Source organism: Oryx dammah, unplaced genomic scaffold, assembly GCF_014754425.2.
Source record: "Oryx dammah isolate SB20612 unplaced genomic scaffold, SCBI_Odam_1.1 HiC_scaffold_17, whole genome shotgun sequence".
Taxonomy (NCBI): Eukaryota; Metazoa; Chordata; class Mammalia; order Artiodactyla; family Bovidae; genus Oryx; species Oryx dammah.
This window is the reverse complement of record NW_024070201.1, coordinates 6,381,333-6,409,241: the sequence shown is the minus strand read 5'-3', so window position 1 is coordinate 6,409,241 and position 27,909 is coordinate 6,381,333. Positions and strand designations below refer to the sequence as shown.

The 27,909-nt window shown below is 38.5% G+C and overlaps 1 protein-coding gene across 3 annotated transcripts in view; it reads left to right on the top strand.

The window, feature by feature from the left end:
* CEP126 (centrosomal protein 126) overlaps positions 1-27,909 on the top strand; it is a 122,478-nt gene that overhangs the window by 29,903 nt on the left and 64,666 nt on the right. For all 3 annotated transcript variants that reach the window (XM_040257867.1, XM_040257868.1, XM_040257866.1), the window contains exons 3-4: positions 11,603-11,748; positions 22,902-23,013. In XM_040257867.1, the coding sequence (XP_040113801.1) occupies positions 11,603-11,748; positions 22,902-23,013 (258 nt within the window). The remainder of the gene's footprint in view (positions 1-11,602; positions 11,749-22,901; positions 23,014-27,909) is intronic.

Here is a 27,909-nt window from a genome sequence, read left to right as displayed (position 1 = left end):
GAAGATAACTTTATTTAACTTTCAGTTTAAAAGACAGTTGCACTGAATCCACAGTTGTGAGTTAACAGCTATTTTCTTTAGCTCTATAAAAAGGCCACTGTCTTGTCTTGTGACCTCCATGTTTCTCATGGAAAAGTTAGCTGTCCTTCTCATGAAACGTTAGCTGTCATTCCTATTTTATTCTGGTATATGTAGTATACCTTTTATTCTGTAACTACTTTTAATATTTTATGTTTGGTTTTCATTAGTTTGACTTAAATTACCTAAGTCTGTGGTTTGGTAGTTATCTTTATAGGAGTTCACTGAGCTGCTCTTATCTGTAATTTAATGTTCTGCACCAAATTTGGAAATTATCAGGCCATAGTTCTTCAGACATTTTCTGCCTTATTCTCTTTCCCTTCTATTTCTGGGACTCCAATTATACGCTGCTACAGCTAAGTCGCTTCAGTCATGTCCGACTCTGTGCGACCCCGTAGACGGCAGCCCACCAGGCTCCACCGTCTCTGGGATTCTCCAGGCAAGAATACTGGAGTGGGTTGCCATTTCCTTCTACAGACACATAATAATGACCACTTACCATCTGGTGACCCACAGGTAACTAAAGTTGTTACTCATTCTTTTGCCCTCTCATCTGTGCTGTTGTTCAGACTTCAGTTCAGTGCAGTTGCTCAGTCATGTCCGACTCTTTGAGACCCCATGAATCGAAGCACCCCAGGCCTCCCTGTCCATCACCAATTCCCGGAGTTCACTCAGATTCACGTTCATCGAGTCAGTGATGCCATCCAGCCATCTCATCCTCTGTCGTCCCCTTCTCCTCCTGCCCCCAATCCCTCCCAGCATCAGAGTCTTTTCCAATGAGTCAACTCTGCATGAGGTGGCCAAAGTACTGGAGTTTCAGCTTTAGCATCATTCCTTCCAGAGAAATCCCAGGGCTAATCTCCTTCAGAATGGATTGGTTGGATCTCCTTGCAGTCCAAGGGACACTCAAGAATCTTCTCCAACACCACCACAGTTCAAAAGCATCAATTCTTCGGTGCTCAGCCTTCTTCACAGTCCAACTCTCACATCCATACATGACCACTGGAAAAACCATAGCCTTGACTAGACAGACCTTAGTCGGCAAAGTAACGTCTCTGTTTTTCAATATGCTATCTAGGTTGGTCATTACTTTTCTTCCCAGGAGCAAGCGTCTTTTAATTTCATGGCTGCAGTCACCATCTGCAGTGATTTTGGAGCCCAAAAACATAAAGTCTGACACTGTTTCCCCATCTATTTCCCATGAAGTGATGGGACCAGATGCCATGATCTTCATTTTCTGAATGTTGAGCTTTAAGCCAACTTTTTCACTCTCCTCTTTCACTTTCATCAAGAGGCTTTTTAGTTCCTCTTCACTTTCTGCCATAAGGGTGGTGTCATCTGCATATCTGAGGTGATTGATATTTCTCCCGGCAATCTTGATTCCAGATTGTGTTTCTTCCAGTCCAGCATTTCTCATGATGTACTCTGCATAGAAGTTAAATAAGCAGGGTGACAATATACAGCCTTGACGTACTCCTTTTCCTGTTCAGAACCAGTCTGTTCCACGTCCAGTTCTAGTTTTTGCTTCCTGACCTGCATACAGTTTTCTCAAGAGACAGGTCAGATGGTCTGGTATTCCCATCTCTCTCAGAATTTTCCACAGTTTATTGTGATCCACACAATCAAAGGCTTTGGCATAGTCAAAAGCAGAAATAGATGTTTTTCTGGAATTCTCTTGCTTTTTCCATGATCCAGTGGATGTTGGCAATTTGATCTCTGGTTCCTCTGCCTTTTCTAAAACCAGCTTGAACATCAGGGAGTTCACTGTTCACATATTGCTGAAGCCTGGCTTGGAGGATTTTGAGCATTTCTTTACTAGCATGTGAGATGAGTGCAATTGTGCGGTAGTTTGAGCATTCTTTGGCATTGCCTTTCTTTGGGATTGGCATGGCAACTGACCTTTTCCAGTCCTGTGGCCATTGCTGAGTTTTCCAAATTTGCTGGCATATTGAGTGTAGCACTTTCACAGCATCATCTTTCAGGATTTGAAAGAGCTCAACTGGAATTCCATCACCTCCACTAGCTTTATTTGTAGTGATGCTTTCTAAGGCCCACTTGACTTCACATTCCAGGATGTCTGACTCTAGGTGAGTGATCACACCACTGTGATTATCCAGGTCATGATGATCTTTTTTGTACAGTTCTTCTGTGTATTCTTGCCACCTCTTCTTAATATCTTCTGCTTCTGTTAGGTCCATATCATTTCTGTCCTTTGTTGAGCCCATCTTTGCATGAAATGTTCCCTTGGTATCTCTAATTTTCTTGAAGAGATCTCTAGTCTTTCTCATTCTGTTCTTTTCCTCTATTTCTTTGCATTGATCACTGAGGAAGGCTTTCTTATCTCTCCTTGCTTTTCTTTGGAACTCTGCATTCAGATGCTTATATCTTTCCTTTTCTCCTTTGCTTTTCGCTTCTCTTCTTTTCACAGCTATTTGTAAGCCCTCCTCAGACAGCCATTTTGCTTTTTTGCATTTCCTTTCCATGGAGATGGGCTTGATCCCTGTCTCCTGTACAATGTCACGAACCTCATTCCATAGTTCATCAGGCACTCTATCTATCGGATCTAGGCCCTAAATCTATTTCTCACTTCCACTGTATAATCATAAGGGATTTGATTTAGGTCATACCTGAATGGTTTAGCAGTTTTCCCTACTTTCTTCAATTTAAGTCTGAATTTGGTAATAAGGAGTTCATGATCTGAGCCACAGTCAGCTCCTGGTCTTGTTTTTGTTGACTGTATAGAGCTTCTCCATCTTTGGCTGCAAAGAATATAATCAATCTGATTTTGGTGTTGACCATCTGGTGATGTCCATGTGTAGAGTCTTCTCTTGTGTTGTTGGAAGTGGGTGTTTGCTATGACCAGTGCATTTTCTTGGCAAAACGCTATTAGTCTTTGCCCTTCTTCATTCTGCATTCCAAGGCCAAATTTGCCTGTTACTCCAGGTGTTTTGCATTCCAGTCCCCTATAATGAAAAGGACATCTTTTTTGGGTTTTCTAAAAGGTCTTGTAGGTCTTCATAGAACCGTTCAACTTCAGCTTCTTCTGTGTTACTGGTTGGGGCATAGACATGGACTGGGATGGGTGAATTTAACTCAGATTGTTCAGACTAGATGATTTCTAGTTAGTCCTCAAGTTTACTGACTCTTGTGCTATCAGTAATCTGCTACTGTTGCAGGAAGGCGGATCCCTTCCAGGGCCCGAAACTGGGCTCTTGTCTAACACTCGGAAATGAATTGTCCGAGAAGACATATGTGCTGACCAAGCAAGAGATTTTATTGGGAAAGGGCATCCGGGTGGATAGCAGTAAGGTAAGGGAACCCAGGAGAACTGCTCTGCCGTGTGGCTCGAGTCTCAGGTTTTATGGTGATGGGATTAGTTTCTGGGTGGTGTTTGGCCAATCATTCTAATTCAGAGTCTTTCCTGGTGGCATACGCATTGCTCAGTCAAGATGGATGCTAGCGAGAGGGATTCTGGGAAATGGATGGACACGTGGTGTCTCCTTTAGACCTTTCCCAAATTCTTCTGGTTGGTGGTGGCTTATTAATTCCATATTCCTTATCAGGATCTCCTGTCATAAAACAACTCATGCAAATGGTTACTATGGTGCCTGGCCAGGGTGGGCGGTTTCAATCAGTGTGCTTCCCCTAACACTACTAAGCCTACTAGTGGAAATTTTTCTTTCAGATATTGTACTTTTCAGCCCCAAATTTCCACTTATTTCTTTTTTGTAATAACTTTCATTTCTCTCCTCAGTATGTTTTTATTTCCCTTTAAGTATTCAAGCTATAAAAAGTTCTCATGCATTTGCTCGTCTGTATCTCCTAATACAAGGTCTTCCTTGGTGACTCAGTAATAAAGAACCCTCTTGCCTATGCAGGAGACATAGGTTCAATCCCTGGGTCAGGAAGATCCCCAGAAAAGGAAATGGCAACCCAGTCCGGTATTCTTGCTTTGGAAATCCCATGGACAGAGGAGCCTGAGTGGGAGTCAGACATAACTTAGTGACTAAACAATAACAATCTGCTAATATAAAGCCAATATAAACATCAATTATATTTTCACTCTCTTACAAGGGTAATAATGGATCAGTTCAGTTCAGTCGCTCAGTCATGTCTGACTCTTTGTGACCCCATTGACTACAGCACACCAGGCTTCCCTGTTCATCACCAACTCCCAGAGCTTGCTCAAACTCATGTCCATCAAGTTGGTGATGCCATCCTACCATCTCGTCCTCCGTCATCCCCTTCTCCTCCTGCCTTCAATCTTTCCCAGCATCAGGGTCTTCTCAAATGAGTTAGTTCTTCCCATCAGTTGGCCAGAGTATTGGCGTTTCAGCTTCAGCATCAGTCCTTCCAAGGAATATTCAGGACTGATTTCCTTTCGGAAGGACAGGTTTGATCTTTTTGCAGTCCAAGGGCCTCTCAAGAGTCTTCTCCAACACCAAAGTTCATAAGCATCAATTCTTCAGCACTCAGCTTTCTTTATGGTCCAACTCTCACATCCATACTTGACTACTAGAAAAATCATAGCTTTGACTAGACAGACCTCTGTTGGTAAAGTAATGTCTCTGCTTTTTAATGTGCTATCTAGATTGGTCATAGCTTTTCTTCCAAGGAGCAAGTGTCTTAATTTCATGGCTGTAGTCACCATCTGCAGTAATTTTGAAGCCCAAGAAAATAAAGCCTGTCACTGTTTGCATTGTTTCCCCATTTATTTGCCATGAAATAATATATAACAAATTTGCAATTATTATTCCTTGCTTACTAGAATCTTTTCAGAATCTTCTGTCTTTTCAGTAATGGTAAAGTGGTTATAATTCATTTTTCCTGTTTTAAGATTCTAAACAACAAATAACTTGTTTCCCTATTTTTGTGTCTACTATGCCAAGTAAATGTTTAGTGTCTTACCTGATGACTCAGATATAAGCTATTGATGAACCACTTTACATATTTGAATTACAGAAAAAAAATTTTTTTTATTTGACAAATTCCCTTAAGCATCTGGACAGCCATGGATTTCTCAAGCCACCTCTCAAATATATAGTTTTGTCTAGAGTAAGCTTCACATTGGCCAGATTAAAGGACAGATAGTGCATTCGCCCACCCTAATTTTTGTGACAATCAAAACCTCCTTCACAAATTTGTAAGCACCCAGGGAAGGGGAAATATCCCAGGGTTGAGAACCACTGTATTAGAATAATTAAAGGAAATTCTGTTTTAAAACAAAAGTCTTATAAAAATTAAATGACAGCTATGTATTTTCCTATGGATTAGGAGAAAATTATTTCAGAAGTTGTATTAATCCTTTTATAGGCCTTCTTAGTTTCTAACCTAGCTTCCTTATTATTAAGTATCTGTCTGCTGTGAAAACTCTTTCGTCTTCAAAAACCACCTACCAGAAAAGTTTATTAAAATAGCTGCTAGTCTGATATGTCCATTGAGCACTTAAGATGTAACTAGTCCAAATTTAAATATAAAGCAACACTTAGTACAAAAAAGGATATAAAATATTTCAGTAATTTTTACATTGATGCATGTATTGAAATGAAAATATTTGAGACATACTGATTTAAATAAATACTGAAATTCTCCTGGTTTTCAATGTGGCTACTAGAAAATGTAAAATTATATATACAGCTTACATTTTATTTCTCATGGACAGTGCTGATAAATTATATCTCAGTGTGGAGATGCTTAAGTGTTCATCTGGTTGCACAGTTGCACAAAGGACCTTATAGCTATACTTGCTTTGTACATTACATAAGGTTGAGAAAACATCCTTCATATCAAATACCTGAGGGAATTCTTATTTTTTATTGTGATAAAATATGTATAACATAGAATTTACTAGTTTAAGCATTTTTAAGTGTATAGTGAAAATGAAAGTCATTCAGTCATGTCTGACTCTTTGTGACTCCATGGACTGTACAGTCCATGAAATTCTCCAGGCCAGAATCTTGGAGTGGGTAGCCTTTCCCTTCTCCAGGGGATCTTTCCAACCCAGGTCTCCTGCATTGAAGGTGGTTCTTTACCAGCTGAGCCACAAGGGAAGCCCTTTAAGTGTATAGTTGTGACATTAGGTACTTTCACAGTGTTGTGTAACCACCACCATCATCCATCTCCAGACCTTTTTCACCTTCTCAACTGAAAATCTGTGCCTATTAAATACTAACTTCTCATACCCTCACTCCCTCCAGCCCCTGGCCACCAGTATTGCACTTTCTGTCTCTATGAATTTGACTACTCTAGGTACCTTATATGTATGCATGCATGCTAAGTCGCTTCAGTTGTGTCTGACTGTGCAACCCCATGGACTATAGCCCACTGGGCTCCTCTGTCCATGAGATTCTCCAGGCAAGAATACTCGAGTGGGTTACCATACCCTCCTTCAAGGGATCTTCCTAACCCAGGAATCAAACCCACATCTCTTACATCTGCCTGCATTAGGCAGGCAGGTTCTTTAGCACTAGCACCACCTGGGAAGCCCAGGTACTTCATATAAGCGAAATTATATAAGATTTCTCCTTTAGTGATTGACTTATTTAACTTAGCAGAATATCTTCAAGGTTCATCCATGTTATAGTATGTGTCAGAATTTCCTTATTTTTAATACTGCATCATATTCCATTGTACGTGAATGTTACATTTTGATTATCCATTCATCTGTCAGTGGATGCTTGAGTTACTTCCACCTTTTGCCTACTGTGAATAATGCAACTATGAACATAAGTATACAAACATATATTTGAGTCCCTGATTTCACTTCTTTGGTATATTCCCAGAGGTGTAATCATATGGTATTTAAATGTAATTTTATGAGGGCTTACTATACCATTTTCTACAGCAGCTGCTTCTTTTACAATCCCACCAGCTATGCATAAAGGTTTCAATTTCTCCATATCCTTGTTAACAGTTGTAATTTTCTGGGTCTTTTTATAAATATAATAGTCATTCAGATAGTTCCAGCCAGTGGAGATCTTTGGAAGGTTGGTTAATAGTGACCTATGGCATTAAAAAATTTAAAGAGTTCTTGCCAATCACCTCCCAACCCCATGTATTCCCAAGAGATACTTGATAGTTTCTCTGCCAGTGAGTCATACCAGTGCTCCTTTTTTCATTACCTAGGAGATATTATTGACACACTCAATCACACACATTTTTATGAACAAAATTAATTTTTTATATTAGTTCTTTGAATATAAAATCAAGTGCCTAGGGACAGTCAGAAATAAATGAAATAGGAAAGATAAGAAAAATAGGGAATGGGAGGCTTCCAGTTCAAGATGGTAGAATAGAAGGACATTCATTCATTTCCTCCTGCAAGAACACCAAACTCACAACTAGCTCTTGAACAACCTTTGACAGGAGAACACTGGAACCAACCAAAAAAAAAAGAGATGTCCCACATCCAGAGACAAAGAAGTGACAGCAAGATAGTAGAAGGGGCACAAACACGAAAAAATCAAATTCCATATCTGTTGTGTGGGTGACCCACAATCTAGAGAATAATACCAAAGAAGTTCTCTCACTGTTGTGAAGGTTTGGAGCCTCATGTCAGGCTTCCCAGCCTGGGGATTCAGCAAAGGGACTGGGAATCCACAAGGAATCTAAAGACCAATGGGATTTGATTATAGAACTTCCACACAACTGGGGAAAACAGAGACTCCACTCTTGGAGGGCAAAACAAAACCTTGCATGCATCAAGACCCACCAAGACTGCTTCCCCCCTCTGTGGGGAAATAAGAAGTGACCCCAAAGGAGACTGACCAGTCCTACCTGCTAGTCCTAGAGAGTCTTCTGTGGAGGCATGGATCTGCAGTGGCTCACCATGGAGACAGGAGCAATGGTAGCAGCAGTAGCAGTCCTGGAAGATGCTTCACAGCGTAAGTCCTCTTGGAGGTTGCCAGTAACCCTACCGTAGAGCCGATAGACCACAGGACTGGGTAACTTCAGGCCAAACAACTAACAGTGAGGGAGCATAACCCCACCCATCAGCAAATAATTGGATTAAAGTTTTACTGAACATGGGCCTGTCCACCAGAGCAAGACCCAGTTTTTCTGCACCCCATGTCTCTCCCATCAGATGCTTACACAAGCTTCTTAGTCTTATCCACCAGGGGGCAGACAGAAGAAGCAAGATGAACCACAGTCCCACAGCAGCTAGAACAAAAGCCACATTACAGAAAGTTAATCAGAATGAAAAAGCAGAGGGTTATGTCCCAGATGAAGAGACAAGATAAAATCCCAGAAAAACAACCAAATGAAGTGGAGATAGGCAACTTTCCAGAAAAAGATTTCAGAATAATGATAGTGAAGATGATCCAGGATCTTGGGAAAACAATGGAGAAGATGCAAGAAATGTTTACCAAAGACCTAGAAAAACTAAAGAACAAACAGAGATACACTAGAAGAAGTCAGTAGATTTCCTCCAGTGACCTGGAGGACAGAATGGTGGAAATCACTACAGCACAACTGAAGATAGAAAAAAAATTGTTTAAAGTGAAGATAGCCTAAGAGACCTCTGGGACAACATGAAACACAACATGAACAGGGGTTCCTAGTTAAACAGCATTCACATTATAGGGGGTCCTAGAAGGAAAAGAGAGAGAGAAAAGACCTGAGAAAATATTTGAAGAGATAATAACTTAAAGCTTACCTGACATGGAAAGAGTCAGTCAGGTCCAGGAAGTGCAGAGTCCCAGGTAAGATAAACCCAAGGAGGAACACACCAAGACATATAGTAATCAAAATGATGAAAATCAAAGACAAAGATCAAACATTAAAAGAAACAAGGGAAAAATGATAAAGGTTATCAACTGGTTGCTCAACAGAATATCTGCAAGCCAGAAGGGAATGGCATGATGTATTTAAACCAATGAAAGGGAAGAACCTACAACCAAGAATACGCTACCCAGCAAGACTTTGATTTAGATTTGAGAGAAATCAAAACTTTGCAGAAATCAAAAGCAAAAGTTAATACAATTCAGCACCACCAAACCAGTTTTACAACAGATGCTAAAGGAACTTCTCTAGGCCAGAAACACAAAAGTAGGAAAAGACCTATATGAAATAAACCCAAAACAACTAAGAAAATAGTAATAAGATCGATCATACATATCGATAACTACCTTAAATGTAATTGGATTAAATCCACCAACCAGAAGACATAAACTGGATGGGCAAAGAAAACATGTGCATGTATGAACTCTCACTTACCACATCAGTCTACTTAACCCACCAAATTATGTATAACTATTTATATTGTTAGGTTAATCATGTTTCCATTATGGCTTGCCATTGTAGTTATCTTTTTTGTCTGGCTATTGATTGTGAAAACTGATAAACATCTTTTACTATTGTGATTAAGTAACTGTTATTCACCTAATATCATTGGATCATGATTGGTCAATAGAAAGTAATAATTCTATATCACTAAAACTACCATTTAATACAAAAACTTGGAATTACTTTTTAAAATCCAGATGTTTATCAGAATTCTCTTGGAAGTTTTTGAAAAATAAAAATGTCCAGGTATTTCTTTCTTTCTCCTAAGCTCCAATTGTGCTTCTAATGAGAAGGCATGTTTAAAAACAACTGGACTATATGATGACCTTTTACTTTTATCTAGTTTGTTTCACTTTTTCTGTTTCATATTTAGTGCTCCCATTTCATTTAGTTTATGTTTTCCAATTTCTCCATCTCTTTTTTTTGTTGTTATTGTTCTTTCTCAAGCCCTTATCAAGGGTAGTAGAAAAGCTTTTATATACATATATATAGTGTATGATATATATGTTTTTAGAAAATTTATGAATTTTTGCTGAGCTAAAAGATTTATGACATTTTGATTCCACTTGTTTGATGTAGTATGAATAGAATACTAGATTTCTAATTTATATTCCCTCAAAACTTTGAATATAGTTCCCATGTATTTTGGCATCTAGTATTACTGCAAATAGTCTAGAAAATTTATTATCTTAGTAATTAAAAAAAAAAATTGAATGAGGCTCGAAACTTCTAATCCAGTTCTGAGGATATAAATACTATGTTGTTAACAACAACAAAAGAAAAAAAACAAGAAACTAACATGATACAGTATTATTAACTAAAGTACAGATTTTGTTCAGATTTCACAAAATTTTATGGTAGTGTCCATTATTTGTTTTCATACCTTATTCAAGACTCCACATTGTATTTAGTTGCATTGAGTAGCTTCAGCTGCATGCAACAAATTTTAGTAAATTCTCTTTTCACTTTTATTCTATTACAAATATTTTCTAATTTTCCTTGTTATGGCTTCTTAGATACACCCATCATTTAAAAGTGGACATTTAATTTCCAAATCCATGGGATTTTAAAAAAAGTCTTTGATATTAATTTTTCATTTTGATACTAATTTCTCATTTAAATATGTCTTCTATGCAATCACTCTCTGTTTTTTTTTTTTCAGTCCTCTAACTTTATTGAGGTTTTCAGTGGCTAAGTCAAAGATCTCTCTTGGTAAATGTCACATTGCACTTGAAAATATATTGGTTATTTTCAAATACAATTTCTAATATAATTCTACAATGATAAGGGAACAAACTCCATACAATTTCAATACCTTTAGACCATGAAATTTTTGTACCTTGTTTAATGTCTCTGTATATGTGCCAGTGTCTCCTAGTTTATAGTTTATGAGAATTTAAATGGAATCTGTACAAAAATTGTATAAATCTTAATTATACTGAATTGATTCATAGTGCTTTGCAGATCTACTGTATCCTTCTACTTCTCTGTATAGTCATTCTAGTAATTTTTGAGAGTTTGATATTGAAACTCCAACTAAAAATCTTAATTTATCTACTTAAAAATACAGTTGTAGTATATAGAGGAATTATATGTAACCTTGTTCTGTACTTCCCAACTCTCCTGTAAATCTATTATACCTCCATAGTTTAAAAAATTAAAAAATTATTTTAAAAAAAAGAAAAATAGAGAATAGTAAGAACTATGGGAAGATTTTTCTAACCGTAAGTGAATAAAGAGTCCAAGGTTGTCAAGTCTTTCTTGTTTTCAAAAGAAGTTGAGAATCACAATTTTTATGTAAATTGTCTGAATTTTTAGCACAACCCAGACTTAACATGACTGACAATTTTAAACTTTTGGCTAAAAGAGAAATATACATTATCTTCCTGGCTACTACATAATTTGCAAGGCTTATTCTTTTACCAATCAGTTATTTTCTTCACAGTACAGAAAATAATGTAGCTTTTTAGAAGAGACTTTTTCCACAGCAGAGTTTGGAAACTGAAAATGGGAAGTGTATGCAGGCCTGCCCCAAATGAAAGAGGTTCATTACATGCCTTCTTTTAGTTGCAAAAGGCCCAGGTAAGATTCTGAAATTACTACTTGCAAAGATATTTAAACTGTTAACAAATGGTCTTTTTTTACTTAAAAGTTGTTTTTTCTAAGTAATTAAACCTTTTTTTTTTAGTTTCAATGTTTATACTACATAATTCTGTTGTCTACATTGTTTTAAATATAGAGCATTTGAAGAAAAACAAAAAGAACAAGAAGAAAGAGAACATCAAATCAGAGAACAGATACTTCAACAACGAAAACAGAAGGTTGAAGAAGTTACTGAAAAATTCCAGCGTGCCCATATTCCTTTTTCACAGCGGAAGAGAACAGGTGCCTTAATTTCTAGAGCAATATAAAGATAAAAACGAAAGTTGTAATCACATTCAACTTGAGTAGACAATAAAATAAATTAAGAAAAAAAGTGGAAATTCAGCCTATATGTTTTGAATAATAGGACTTTTGCCAAATGGAAAATTGCAATTTGATATAGGTTTAATTTGAAGAATTAATATTTTGTTGGATCTGTTGGGAAATTTGAAAAGCATACAAGTTTGATTATACTTCATACTGGCTTGCAACGTGTTGTCTTTTTAAAACTGATTTAGTAAATAGCTTAACATCAAAAGACAATTTAACAGTTAGATTTAATAAGTTAATATCAGATTCATTTTGGCATTTCGTCTACATTTTTGTTCAAATTCACATTTGAGAGACCAGCAAAATAAAGAGATCCATAAAGAGGGTGCTGCTGCTGCTGCTAAGTCACTTCAGTCATGTCCGACTCTGTGTGACCCCATAGATGGCAGCCCACCAGGCTCCCTCATCCCTGGGATTCTCCAGGCAAGAACACTGGAGTGGGTTGCCATTTCCTTCTCCAGTACATGAAAGTGAAAGGTGAAAGTGAAGTCACTCAGTCCTATCCAACTCTTAGCGACCCCATGGACTGCAGCCTACCAGGCTCCCCCGTCCATGAGATTTTCCAGGCAAGATTACTGGAGTGGAGTGCCATTGCCTTCATAATCCAACAATCTAAGACTGGAGTCAATTAAAAATTTTTTAATGATTATGTTTGATTCTTCAGTACCACATCTACATTTTTATGCCTTAAATAGTAACACAGAATTAGCAACAAAATGTCAAAGCTTCAGAAAGAAAAGGGACAAGCAGAACCTTTGAGTATTTAGCAAACACATGTTGTACTGCTATATTGTACACCAGTCTAGGGTAAGCTAAGATGCCAAGATACAGAAAAATCTAATTGTACTCTGCTGTAAAAGACTTCACAGTTTATTTTGGAGATGAGAGTAATGTAAACAAGTAATGTCTAAATCTAATTTTTGTGGTAGCAGAATGTGTAAAGTACTATGAAGCACAAAGAACACTGGACGTATATAGGAACTTGCAGGATATCATCCCTGAAAAAATGACTTCATTTGAATCTTAAACCATAAGCATTTTGCCAAGCAAAGAGGCAATTTTTAAAATCCCAGACATAAGGAACAACTTTTGCAAGTAAATTATGAATTGCAAATCCAAAGTGTATCCAAAGCATAAGATGGGGAAAAAAAGAAAAGAAAAATGGATACAAGACTAGAAAAATGAATTGGGACAATTCTGTAAGAAATTTGGATGCTGTGCTAGGAATTTCATCTTTATCCAGTATGCAGTCCACTTCAAGTTTTTTAACTGGAAAGCAAGCCATTACTATGTCAATAAGAGAGCTTACTGAAAGTAAGAGCAACTAGTAACACTGCTAAAATTAATATAGCTTAAACATGATGGAGGTTTTTCTCTTGTATAATGTGAAATACTCAGGTCGGCAGTCAGGAGCTCGTCTGAAGATCATGCAGTGCCACAGGGAACCCGGACTCCTGTCTCACAGTTCAGCTACCCTTAGTATATGATTTATAGCTTCACCTTCATTGGTCACATGGTAACAGCTATAGCTCCAGCATTGTGTCACTATTGTCAGCGTTGTAGATGGGAAGGAAGAAATATATAAAGGAGAGAAGGGTGTACCTCTGAACTCCTGTTAAATTGTTTTCCTAAAAGCCCCCATCTATCTGCTTCTATTAATATCTAATTGGCAACTCCATCTGCAAGGGAGACTGGAAAATATAGGGGTTTTTAATTGAAGTATTGATTTACTTTTTTTCAATATTCTAGAACTTTATTTTCAACAGTAAATACTTTCTTTAAACACATACATAACACACACAGAATATGAAAATTAAACTTAACATTCAGAGTAGCAAAATCCTTGTTGACCATTTTAGTATCTTTATTGTGGCTATATTGCCACCCCTAACAATATAGAGTGTGCTACCCAGGAATAAGGGCTTCCCAGGTAGCACAGTGGTAAAGAATCTGTCTGCCAAAGCAGGAGTAGTTATCAGGAAAACAAAGCAAAATCAGGAAAATAAAAGCAAATCAGGGAAATAAAAGCAAATAAAGAAAATTGTATAAGAGGCAAAAGAAAAGGTAGTTTTTCTTAAGAAAGAGGATGTACTTAGTTGTGATAAATGCCTCAGAATACTCACCCCTCCTGGGTATCCTTCTCCCAGAAAGAGTGCTGATTACCCAAGGGCCTAGGTACACAGAGTTAGAAGTGTTAGTAAAAACAACTGGCATGTACATTCACTCAATGGAATATTATGCAGCTATTGAAAGAAGAGGAAACAGTTTACACACTGATATGAAATGATGTCCAGCAGATGTAGATTTACCATGCAGTCAATAAGGTTCAAGTTTCAGGAGCTCTCTCTGTCATGGTCCCTATATCTAATTTTGTATTATTTCTCTTAATTGGGCCCTCAAATTGTATAAGCCTTATCCTTTCATAAAACTCAGATCTATCCCTGATTTCCAGGATGTGTTGTTGTTCAGTCATTGTGTCCAACTCTTTGCGACCCCATGGACTGCAGCATGCCATGCTTCCTGTCCTCCACTATCTCCCTGAGTTTGCTCAAACTCATGTCTGTTGAGTCAGTGATGCCATCCAACCATCTCATCCTCTGTTTCCCCCTTCTTCTCTTGCCCTCAATCTTTCCAAGCATCAGGGTCTTTTCCAATGAGTTGGCTCTTCACATCAGGTGGCCACACTAGTGGGGCTTCAGCATCAGTCCTTCCAGTGAATATTCAGGGTTTATTTCCTTTAGGATTGACTGGTTTGATCTCTTTGCAATCCAAGGGGCTTTCAAGAGTCTTCTCCAACACCACAGTTCAAAAGCATCAATTCTTTAGCACCCAGCCTTCTTTATGGTCCAGCTCTCTTATCTATACGTGACCATTGGGAAACCATGGCTTTGACTAGATAGACCTTTGTTGGCAAAATATGTCTCTGCTTTTTAATACAATTTTCAGCATATATTTATTATTAAGTATAAAAATAAGGTTCAGAGGAGTATACTTAGTATTCTAACTTCTTTGTAAGAAAAGGAAGAAATTAGAATGTATGTTAAGAGAGGAGATCAAGATGGTGGCATAGGAGGATATGGAACTCACCTCCCCCAACAAACACATAAAAAAGATATCTACATATAGAAAAATTCTTGCTGAAAACTAACTGGAAACTGACAGAAAGACTCCTGTACAACCAAGGCTGAAAAAAAAGATCCTCATAGAATAAGATAGGAAGGAAAGAGAAGCAGTCAGTTGGGGACCTGTGTCCGGAGGGATACCCAAAGGAAAAGGGAGATTACACAGGCAGAAATCCTCTCGGGGGAGTGAACGGTTGAAGCTACAAATTAGACCCCCCGTCCTGGTATCCAGCACAAGGGAGATGAGCCCCTAGGCTGATTGGAGGATTGGTGGGACTAACAGGAGGACTGCAAGAAGCCTGGACTCCACCTGGGAGGAATGCACACACACTTATTCCCAAAAGAGGGCAGAGAAGGCAGATTGAAACTGTACAGTTGACTGGCTGGTCTCCTGAAACTGCTCTAGGGTATGCCCCAGCTTGAGCTCCACACTGGAGTGAGGGTTGCCCCAGCCAAGAAAGAACTCAGCCAGGAGACACAGAGGTAGCTCAGAACCAAAGTGGCATCCTTTGGGCGAGGACAGCCATTATGGGCACTTGAACAGGCAGCACATCAGAAGCAGCCTAAACTCTCTGCGGCCAAACTGTTGCAACGTGCACCTGGTCACACACTAGGAGCTCATACTGGCCCCTCTTGCTCCAGCACTGCTCACCTCAGGGGCCAGAGTGCTGATGTTGGGAGAGAGAAAAGCTCACACCTGAGCTAGCTCAGACCTGCTCCTCAGGGCTTCTATTTCAGGAACTTGGGACCCAACCCTGGACCTGGTAGGGTGGTGGTAGTCCCTGACAACAGAGGAAGCCCTAGCTCACTCTTGGCTCCAGCCCTAGCCTCTCCTCCCCAGCCCCAATCCTTCCAAAGTGATATGGAAGCATGCCCTGTGTAATATGGAAGCACAGCTTGAGAAAAGATGTGACCTGTTTTCATGTCAAATCCTGCTCTCCCACTAAAACCAATGGACACACAGGCTGTATGGGGTTGCTCCTACAAAAGAACACCCCTTCAAGACAGCAATTGGTAACTGTTCACCTATTTCATAGAGATGGAGACTGTTAAGCAAATTGAGAAAACAGAGAAATTGATCTCAATGGAAAGAGCAAGAGAAAAAAAATGAAACAGAAATAGTTTACCAGAGGATTCAAAGCAATAGTGATAAGAATACTAACTGAATTAAGGAAAATATATATAATGGAATATTCAGTTCAGTTCAATTCAGTCACTCAGTCCTGTCCGAATTCTTTGTGACCCCATGGACTGCAGCACGCCAGGCCTCCCTGTCCATCACCAAATCCCAGAGCTTACTCAAACTCTGTCCATTAAGTCGGTGATACCATCCAATAATCTCATCTTCTGTTGTCCCCTTCGCCCACCTTCAATCTTTCCCAGGATCAGGGTCTTTTCAAATTAGTCATTTCTTCGCATCAGGTGGCCAAAGTATTGGAGTTTAAGCTTCAACATCAGTCCTTCCAATGAACACTAGGATGGACTGGTTGGATCTCCTTGCTGTCCAAGGGACTCTCAAGAGTCTTCCCCAACACCACAGTTCAAAAGCATCAATTCTTTGGTGCTCAGCCTTCTTTGTGGTCCAACTCTCACATCCATACATGAATACCGGAAAAACCATAGTTTGACTAGATGGACCTTTTGTTGGCAAAGTAATGTCTCTGCTTTTTAATATGCTGTCTAGGTTAGTCATAACTTTTCTTCCACGGACCAAGCATCTTTTAATTTCATGGCTGTAGTCACCATCTGCAGTGATTTTGGAGTCAAAAAAAAAAAAAAAGTCTCTCACTGTTTCCATTGTTTCCCCATCTATTTGCCATGAAGTGATGGGACCAAATGCCACGATCTTAGTTTTCTGAATGTTGAGCTTTAAGCCACCTTTTTCACTCTCCTCTTTCACTTTCATCAAGAGGCATTTTAGTTCCTCTTCACTTTCTAACATAAGGGTGGTGTCATCTGCATATCTGAGATTATTGATATTTCTCTCTACAATCTTGATTCCAGCTTGTGTTTCATCCAGCCCATTGTTTCTCATAATGTTCTCTGCATATAAAATAAATAAGCAGGGTGACAATATACAGCCTTGATGTACTCCTTTCCTGATTTGGAACCAGTCTGTTGTTCCATGTCCAGTTCTAACTGTTGCTTCTTGACCTGCATACAGATTTCTCAAGAGGCAGATCAGGTGGTCTGATATTCCGATCTCTTGAAAAATTTTCCACAGTTTATTGTGATCCACACAGTCAAAGGCTTTGCCATAGTCAGTAAATCAGAAGTAGATGTTTTTCTGGAACTCTTTTGCTTTTTTGATGATCCAACAGATGTTGGCAATTTGATGTCTGGTTCCTCTGCCTTTTCTAGATCCAGCTTGAACATCAGGAAGTTCACAGTTCATATACTGTTAAAGCCTTGCTTGGAGAATTTTGAGCATTACTTTATTTTTTTTTTTAATTTATTTTTTATTTTACTTTACAATTCTGTATTGGTTTTGCCATACATTGACATGAATCCACCACGGGTGTACATGCGTTCCCAAATCTGAACCCCCCTCCCACCCCCCTCCCCATAACATCTCTCTGGGTCATCCCTGCGTACCAGCCCCAAGCATGCCATATCCTGCATCGTACATAGACTGGCGATTCGATTCTTACATGATATTATACATGTTTCAATACCATTCTCCCAAGTCATCTCACCCTCTCCCTCTCCCACTGAGTCCAAAAGTCCGTTATACACATCTGTGTCTTTTTTGCTGTCCTGCATACAGGGTCATCATTGCCATCTTTCTAAATTCCATATATATGTGTTAGTATACTGTATTGGTGTTTTTCTTTCTGGCTTACTTCACTCTGTATAATTGGCTCCAGTTTCATCCATCTCATCAGAACTGATTCAAATGTATTCTTTTTAACGGCTGAGTAATACTCCATTGTGTATATGTACCACAGCTTTCTTATCCATTCATCTGCTGATGGACATCTAGGTTGTTTCCATGTCCTGGCTATTATAAACAGTGCTGCGATGAACATTGGGGTACATGTGTCTCTTTCAATTCTGGTTTCCTCCGTGTGTATGCCCAGCAGTGGGATTGCTGGGTCATAAGGTAGTTCTATTTGCAATTTTTTAAGGAATCTCCACACTGTTCTCCATAGTGGCTGTACTAGTTTGCATTCCCACCAACAGTGTAGGAGAGTTCCCTTCTCTCCACACCCTCTCCAGCATTTATTGCTTGCAGATTTTTGGATCGCAGACATTCTGAGTGGTGTGAAGTGGTACCTCATTGTGGTTTTGATTTGCATTTCTCTAATAATGAGTGATGTTGAGCATCTTTTCATGTGTTTGTTAGCCATCCATATGTCTTCTTTAGTAGCATATGAGATGAATGCAATTGTGCAGTAGTTTGAGCATTCTTTGGCATTGTTGATCTTTGGGATTGGAATGAAAACACCTTTTCCAGTCCTGTGGCCACTGTTGAATTTTCCAAATTTGCTGGGATATTGATTGCAGCACTTTCATAGTGTCATCTTTTAGGATTTGAAATAGCTCAACTGGAATTCCATCACCTCCACTAGCTTTGTTCATAGTGATGCTTCCTAAGGCCCACTTGACTTTGCATTCCAGGATGTCTGGCTCTAGGTGATCATTACACCACCATGATTATCTGGGTTGTGAAGATCTTTTTTGTACAGTTCTTCTGTGTATTTTTGCAACCTCTTCTTAATATCTTCTGCTTCTGTTAGGTCCATACCATTTCTGACCTTTATTGAGGCCATCTTTGCATGAAATGTTCCCTTGGTATCTCTAATTTTCTTGAAGAGATCTCTAGTCTTTCCCATTCTATTGTTTTCCTCTGTTTCTTTGCACTGATCACTGAGGAAGGCTTTCTTATCTCTTCTTGCTATTCTTTGGAACTCTGCACTCAAATGCAGTATTCAAATGGGTATATCTTCCCTTTTCTCCTTTGCCTTTCACGTTTCTTCTTTTCTTAGCTATTTGTAAGGCCTCCTCAGACAATCATTTTGCCTTTTTGCATTTCTTTTTCTTGGGGATGGTCTTGATCCCCTGCCTCCTATACAATGTCATGAACCTCTGTCCATAGTTCTTCAGGAACTCTGTTTATCAGATCTAATCTCTTGAATCTATTTGTCACTTCCACTGTATAATTGTGTTTGCTATGACCAGTGCGTTCTTTTGGCAAAACTGTGTTAGCCTTTGCCCTGCTTCATTGTGTACCCCGAGGCCAGATTTACCTGTTACTCCAGGTATTTCTTGACTTCCTACTTTTGCATTCCAGTCCCCTGTAATAAAAAGGACATCTTTTTGGGTGTTAGTTCTAGAAGGTCTTGCAGGTCTTCATAGACCCATTGAACTTCAGCTTCTTCACCATTACTGTCAGAGGCATAGACTTGGATTACTGTAATATTGAATGTTTTGCCTTGGAAATGAACAGAGATCATTCTGTCATTTTTGAGATTGCATTCAAGTACTGTATTTCGGACTCTTTTGTTGCCTATGATGGCTACTTCGTTTCTTCTAAGGAATTCTTGCCCAGTAGTAGATATAATGGTCATCTGAGTTAAATTCACCCATTCCAGTCCATTTTAGTTTGCTGATTCCTAAAATGTCAATGTTCACTATTCCAATTTGCCTTGATTCATGGACCTAACAGTCCAGGTTCCTATGCAATATTGCTCTTTACAGCATCGGACTTTTACTTCCATCACCAGTCACATCCACAACTGTGTGTTGTTTTTGCTTTGGCTCTGTCTCTTCATTCTTTCTGTAGTTATTTCTCCACTGATCTCCAGTAGCATGTTCGGCACCCTCCAACCTGGGAAGTTCATCTTTCAGTGTCCTATCTTTTTGCCTTTTCATACCATTCATGGGATATTGAACAGTAATGGAATATTACTCAGCCATAAAAAGAATGAAATTCCACCATTTGCAGCAATGTGAATGGACTTAGTGTTATGCTTATTAAAATGTCATAGACAAACTTACATTTAAAAATAAATATGTTATCACTGATATGAAAATCTTAAAAAAATAAATGAATGTATATTTAAAAAAAACAAAGACTTCCCTGGTGGTGCAGCATTTAGCAATCTGTCTGTCAGTGCAGGGGACATGGGTTCAGTCTCTAGTCCGGGAAAATTCCACATGCCCCAGAGCAACTAGGCCCACGTGCCACAACTACTGAGCCCACACTCTGGAGCCTGTGCTCTGCAACAGGAGAAGCCACTGCCATAAGCCTGCACACTGCAGCCAAGAGTAGCTTCCTCTCACCACTGCTAGAGAAAGCCTGCACAAAGCAACAAAGATCCAGCAGCAGCCCAAATAAATGAATAAAATTAAAAAAAAAAAAAAACCTTAGAGATATAGAGAACAAACTAGTGATTACCAGTGGAGAGAGTGAAAAAGGAGGGACAAATAGGGGTATGGGTTAAAAGACACAAGCTACTATTAATATGAATAAAATAGTTAAGCAACAGGGATATATTATACTAACAGGGAAACATAACCATTATTTTTAACAACTTTAAATATAATCTATAAAAATAGAGAATATCTGATTGTATACCTGAAACTAAGATAGTATTATAAATTAACTATACTTCAACTTTTAAAAATAGAATGTATATTTATGTATGTTTATATCTGCATAAACAGTGAAAGAATATACAAATACCAGTTAGAGCAAAACTTCCAAATTTGTATTATATTTTTTGATTTCTAAATATGAATATGTTACCTGTACAAAATATTAAATTAAAATTTTAAGAACGTTTACTGTCATGAATGAAGAACAACAAAGTTGTGATGAACAACTGTTTACTTAATTGTCTATTCATTTAGTTTATTCTCAAATATTAGAGTTACACCAAAGTTCACCCAATATGCATGATAGCTAATGCTTCCCCTTACTATAAAAAAGGGATGGATTGGGGTTTTGAATGAGGTCAGAAAATTGTCGGAGTCAGAGAATTGTTGGAGTTAGACTGTCAGGGCAAAAGAACTAGAAAGAGGAGCCTGGTAATTTAAATGGAATAATAAAGCCCTAATACACAATAAATATTCAAAAAAATGTAGACTTGAATATTCCTCAGTGAGTATGAGGTACTGACCAAGAGATCATTAGATAATAGCAACAATAAACAGCAATGTAAATGACCCAAGTTAGTTTTAAAAGTAGTTTTTAAATTCTCTTTGATAGTAAGTGGTGAGTGTTAATTAAAGCAAATCTCAAGCTATAATCTAGTTCAACTAAACATTTTTTTAACAAATCACGCACAAAACAATTGGTGTAACTTGTTCACTAAGTTCAATAAAGTCTCAGCTCTATGTTATCTTAGGTGCTCTGACTACACTTTATGTGAAAGATCCATTTAGACTTACACAGTCACATTCTAGAGACAAAATTATATGCCTTCTGGCACTGCACAATCAGGAATGTTCCTGTTTAACAGCTGGAGCCAAGACTAATTAGAGGTCAAACCTCAATGCTATCTGTAACGGTAAAGGGTATAGACTCCCTAGATTCTTATTCTCTGTTCATGCAAGGGTAGGGAGTGATTAAAATACTTTAGGGAAGTCCATCTGTCTTGAATATCTTTAATTTCAACAGAGAAAGTTCATTTTTAATATTCATCAGGCTATGCAGCTAGCCATTAATTTTACCAATAAACAATCCTTTGGGACATTGCTTATGCTCATTAGAAAAACAATCAAACTCTAAAGCTTGATAGTTTCTGCCTCAAGAGGATTGGTCCTTCATGGTTAGAATATCCAGCAAACCATCTCATAACTGACATTTTTCACTTGTATTTTATGCAGTCACCCCCTGACTCTAGAGTTCAAGTTTTAACTAACCCATTCATAATAATATACTGATTTTGCTTAAAAATTTTAAGGTGAATAACAAACATCAATCATGATGATATGGGTTTTTGAAGGAGAAAGGAGGAAAAAACAATTTGGTAGCATCATTGGAGAGCTAGAAAGTCAGCTATCCCATCTCCAGGCCTTCAGTTATTTGTAGTTACTTGTATCTTCCCCTAAGAGGGCTGCAGGAAAGCAATATCCTTTAAATAGAAGGTACGTTTCAACTTGAACAAGAAGGTGTGTACCAAAGTGCACAGTGGCAATTCTTGGAAAAGTGGATACTTATGGGAGCTAGGATTGGATTAGAGGTTGTGCAGAATGATATGTGAATGAGTATTCATTTAATGTGTGACCCTGAACAAGTTACTTAGCTATGTTTCGGTTTCCTCAGTTGCAAATGGAGATTGGGGCTTTTATGGTGGCTCAAACAATAAAGAATCTGCCTGAAGTGCAGGAGAACCAGGTTCGATCTCTGAGTTGGGCAGAACTCCTAGAGAAGAGTGTGTCAACCCACTCCAGTATTCTTGCCTGGAGAATCCCACGGACAGAGGAGCGTGGCATGCTTCAGTCCATGGGGTTCCGAAGAGCTGTACACAACTTAGTGATTAACACTTCCTTTCTTTCAAAGGCCTTAGTGAGAATAAAGTAGTTAATACTTATACAGTGCTCAAAAATAATGTCTTTCACAGTAAATGCTCAATAAATGTTAACTGCTATTTTTATATTTTCCCCTTTTCTTAATAAGGATATTTGTAAATTCTGTCAGAAATTTATGGAATTATGAGGCTAGATATAATGGGGTTTGCATGCCAGATCAAACAGCCTGGACATTTCTCAGATTTCATTTTCCCAAATAAGTATTCTTAAAATTGGTGATGAGAATTTTGAGATAACTATTTCTTATTGGGAAGTGGATGTTAAAATATACTGTTCAAAATAAATTTGTCACACAAGTTTTAAGATAGTATTTTATCATTGACCAATTAAATTATGTATAAAGAGATTATTGAAGTGATTCTGTACTATATTATTTTATTATTTCCTTAGTTCTTCAAAGACCAGTTCTTCAAAGACCAGTTCTTCCATTAGAAGATGCCCTCAAACAAATTCAGGAATCCAACCTAAAATCAGAAGTAAACCTACCCTCTTCCCACAAACCAATAATAAACTGGAGGTAAGTAACTTACGATTATCATGTATAGTTACTAATATACAGTAATTAAATAGCTCTCTAGTTGCTAAGTTTACAGGTCTTTTCATCAGTTACTCCTCACCTCTATTTTATAGTATACTATTTTATTTTCACACACTGGATTGAAGTAGAGTGTAATATAAATTTGTTCAAGAGTAAGTAAAAATTTTAGTTTCTTGTCTTTAGTTTTAGTGTTGCCTATGTTGAATAATTTTCTATGGGAGCTATTATAAAAACCATTTAAAAATAGTGATACTGGTTTTACTGAGGAAAAAAAGCTGAATAACAGTGATATAAATTTAGATAAAAAGAGTAACTTTATGGTAGGAATGGGGTTTTCCTCACTGAAAATCTTTCCTAGATGGATATCTTTAAAAAAGCTACTGCAGTGCCTCCTGGTTCCTCTCTAGGTTAGTTTAAATGAATCATCTTGATTCAGTAGGATGGACCAACCAACTAGAGAGTACCCTCTGACATCCTGTATTTTCCATTTATTTACTATAAATGTTTCTTGAACCTACTATGTATACAGCAGTAGATCAGCCATTGTGAAAGGGATATGAAGAAATATGATATTCAAAAATATAATCCCAAGAGTATAATCTAGGAAAAAGCAAAATAATGCTTTAAAAATTATAGAACAGTACCAAATGGGTAATAATAATAATATTTAATGTTTACATATATAAAGATATATATACATAATTCATGTGTAAAATATGTTAGAATTTTAACTGTTTATAATGTATGTACTAAAGTATTTCCATTTTTAGAATACCTGTGGCAAACTGTTCCCTTAATCAGATATAAGAACAATTAAATTTATTCTCTCAAGTCTTTATTATAGTTCAAGAAAGACCTCATGGAATAGAAGAATCTTCAGCAAAGCTTTGAAGAAATAGGAGTTAATCATGAAACAAGTGGGTAGATGATATTCCAGATGGAGGGATGAGAGTGTGGAAAGGCCAAGAGTAGTAGAAGGAATGATATGTTCCAGGAATAAGAGTATGGCTGAATAACAGAATGCAAAATAGCAATAGCTTCACTAGATATGAGACTGGAAAAGTAAATATACCTGTATGCTAGGGAATATAAGCTTTATCCTGAGAGTTTTAAGAGGAGTCAGTGAAGGATTTAAGCAGATAGGTAATAAGATCAATTTTTCCTGTTTAGACTTCCCTGGTGGCTCAGACGGTAAAGCATCTGCCTACAATGCAGGAGACCCAGGTTCAGTCCCTGGGTCAGGAAGATTCCCTGGAGAAGGCAATGGCAACCCACTCCAGTACTCTTGCCTGGAAAATCCCATGGACAGAGGAGCCTGGTAGGCTACAGTCCATGGGGTTGCAAAGAGTCGGACAAGACTGAGTGACTTCCCTTTCCCTTTTCTTTCCTGTTTAACATATGATTCTAATCTATTGTGAACAAGGTGTGGATAACTGATTGAAAGAGGACAAAACAGACTATTTCAGTATCTGTAACTGAAAATACATAGGTCTGGAGCTTAAGAGAAAGATCTAGACTTAAGATATTAGAAGCCAAGACAATGGATGAAGTCAGCAGTGGAGATTATGTACTGTGACAGCAGAACTAGGATAGAGCACTACAGAAGAGCAATATATAAGGAAGTGAAAAAAGAGAAGCCTGCAGATAGGAACAGAATAGTTGGTAGAGACTATATATAGGGAGAAGATGGAGCTAAGCAAGTATAGACTTTCACGGGGAATGAAACCTTATGGAAATCAAATGGCTTCTAGGTAATCATTAATATAAAAAGTTTTACCAGTTGAGATACTGACAGAAAACATGTAGCGTTTAAAAGGGGTAACTGAAAAGAGGTTAGTAAAGAGACTGTGATGCCAACAAAGGATGATGAAGCAACCCCAAAACTGACAGCAAACTTAGTATTATCACAACAAACCTAAGCTGAAAAGAGCTGTAACTGTATGAGAGGGCTACTAGGCAGAGCATTGCCACTGCTAAACCAAGCCAAGCAGAGAGGAAGCCTGAGGAGTGGTTATCAAAAACCACTTTGTTCTGTCACATTCCCATATCTTGCTAGTACCTTTCATTGGTCAAAACAGCCATAAATCAAAAGGCAGGGTATCATTCAGTCTCTGCCTAGCAGAGATAAGTGTGGAAAATGAACCTGGAGTGGCAAAGAGAAAATATCCAGCTTAGAGGGACTATGTCCCATATATTTCAAAACAGAGAAGTCACTCTGGCAGTTTTTGTCAAAGAAATTTCATTGGAGGGATGGAGACAGAAAAGAGATTGCTGCGTTGGAAGGAAACTACAGAGTGAGAAAGAAAAAATACCAAGTGTAGCTTGGCTGTGAAAGGAAAAGAGTGGTAGAAGAGTAGCCAAAGGGGATGTAGGGCCAAAATATGGCTTTTTCCCTTATGATGGAAGAAATATTATCCTGTTAAATATGGATGTTAAACTAATGAGTAACAGAAATGCAGTAAAAATGTGAAGTCTTAAGTCCTATTATGTGCTGTACATTGATTAGCAAGAGTTATAATATGAATGAAATATGGTCCTCTGCCCAATAAGTGTTTGCAGTTAACATTATAATACTGTGTAATGGTAATTACACTGTAAGACTTGAACAATACTGTGTAATGTGGGCAGTTACAGAAATATTAGCAAAGTGATAAAGGGCTTTCCTGGTGCCTCAGTCAGTAAAGACTCCACCTTCAATGCAGGAGGCCCAAGTTTGATTGTTGGGTCAGAAAGATCCCCAGGAGAATGGAATGGCAACCCACTCTAATATTCTTTCCTGGAGGATCCCATGGACAGAGGAGCTTTGCAAGCTACAATCCATGGGGTCACAAAGAGTTGGATACAACTGAGTGACTAAGCATACACACACAAGTGATAAAGTACAAAATTTAAAGTTGGAGAGGAGACTTAAAGGATGAGTACATATTGTCTACTAAAGAGCACAGGTTGATTTCTGGCATGTTCAGGCCTACAGTGTTGTAAAAGGCAAAGATACCTGAGGACATAGAATTTGTTCAGAGTAACAAGACTGTAGTATATGTTGCTGGTAGGATGAGAGATTATCTAGAAATGTAGGTCGAGGTCAGATGTGAATGCTTGTATTTCTAGCTAGGAAGTTTTTATTTCATCCTATAACTAGTAGAGAGCCAGTGGTGGTTTTTAAACAGATCGACATAGTCCTCTTTATATGGGAAGATAATTGGTATGAATGTTGGAGAATGAAAAGAATGGAAAGAAACTGGAAACAAGGAGACTAGAAAAACTTAATGGACTAATCCAAGTGACAGATCATTACTACCTAAACTAAAATAGTACTGTTTTGTATAGTGAGAAAAGGAGGGCCCTCCCTGGTCATCCAGTGGTTAAGACTTTGCCTTCCAAAGGGTGCAGGTTTGATCCCTGGTTGGGGGCTTCCCTGGTGGCTCAGAGGTTAAAGCGTCTGCCTCTAATATAGGAGACCTGGGTTCGATCCCTGGGTCAGGAAGATCCCCTGGAGAAGGAAATGGCAACCCACTCCAGTGTTCTTGCCTGGAGAATCCCATGGACGGAGGAGCCTGGTGGGCTATGGTCCACAGGGTCACAAAGAGTCGGACATGACTGAGCGACTTAACTTACTTAACATGGCCAAAAAAAGCAAAACAGAAGGAGTACTGTAACAAATTCAATAAAGACTTCTAAAAAAAAAAAGGAAAAGACAGATCTAATAAAGAATAAAATTATTTTGAGAGATTAGAAGGAAAAGATGAGAGAATGAAAATCCCCTTTATGGCATAGAAGAGACATAAACATTTAAGAATGTTGATCAATCAGAAGTGTAAGAAGTAGAGTATAAAAAATGGGAGCTGAAGAGGACCTGAGCTTACCTCCCATAACAAACAATGCAAAAATACATCCACATGTGGAACAATCCATGGAAAGCTAACTGGAAACTTGCAGAAGGACCCTTATATAACCAAGTTTGTAAGAAAGATACACATGTAATCAGGCAGGATAGGAAGAGAAGCATCAGGTAACGGGTCTGTGCCTGTGGGAGAGGACTGAAAGGAAAAGCGAGATCATGCAGGCAGACACTCACCCTGAGAAGTGAGTGAGTCCAACCATAGCCTGGGCATCCCTATCCTGGAGTCCTGCATATAGGAGACAAGCCCCTTTGGCTGCTTGGAGAACCACTGAGAAGGCTAGAGAAGCCTAGACTCCACTCATGAGGAGAGTGCAAGTGTTAGCTTGCCACCAGACAGGGCAGAGAGAGGTATACCCTAGTAGCTGCTGCATGCCACACCCCCAAGTCTAAGCCAAGTGAATGTTACCCTGCTCACTCCAAGCCACAGCTTGGCCCTGGATCTCAGGCATTCAGGACCTGGGAAAGAATCAATGTAAAGATCCAAAGGTGTCCTGGGGGCCAGGGATGTCATCTAGATAGAGTAGTGTCCATTGCTGGTGCTTACTCAAATAGCACCCAAGAAATAGCCCAGACTTGAATTCCCACAACCACCATGCCATGTTCAAGCCTAGTGCAGGGATAAGAAAAAATACATACTTAAAGGAAGCAGAACCAGCTTGAGCCCAAATATGAGGGCTTTTGCTCCTACAACTTAGGAGCAGATCTCACCCCTGACAGGACAGTGATGGCCACTGAGCATAGAAGTACTGTCCCACACCCTGCACAGGCTCTAACTCCTCCATTACCAGCCATACCCCCTTTCCAATGTGGTAGAGGCCAGTATACCATGAGGAAAGACATGACTTGCATCCATATCTAATCCAGCCCTCCCTCCAAATACACTGGGCGCACACAGTCTGCATAGGGACACACCCACATAAGAACACCCCTTCAAGACTGTAATAGGTAACTGTTTCACCTAAAGTCAGAAACAC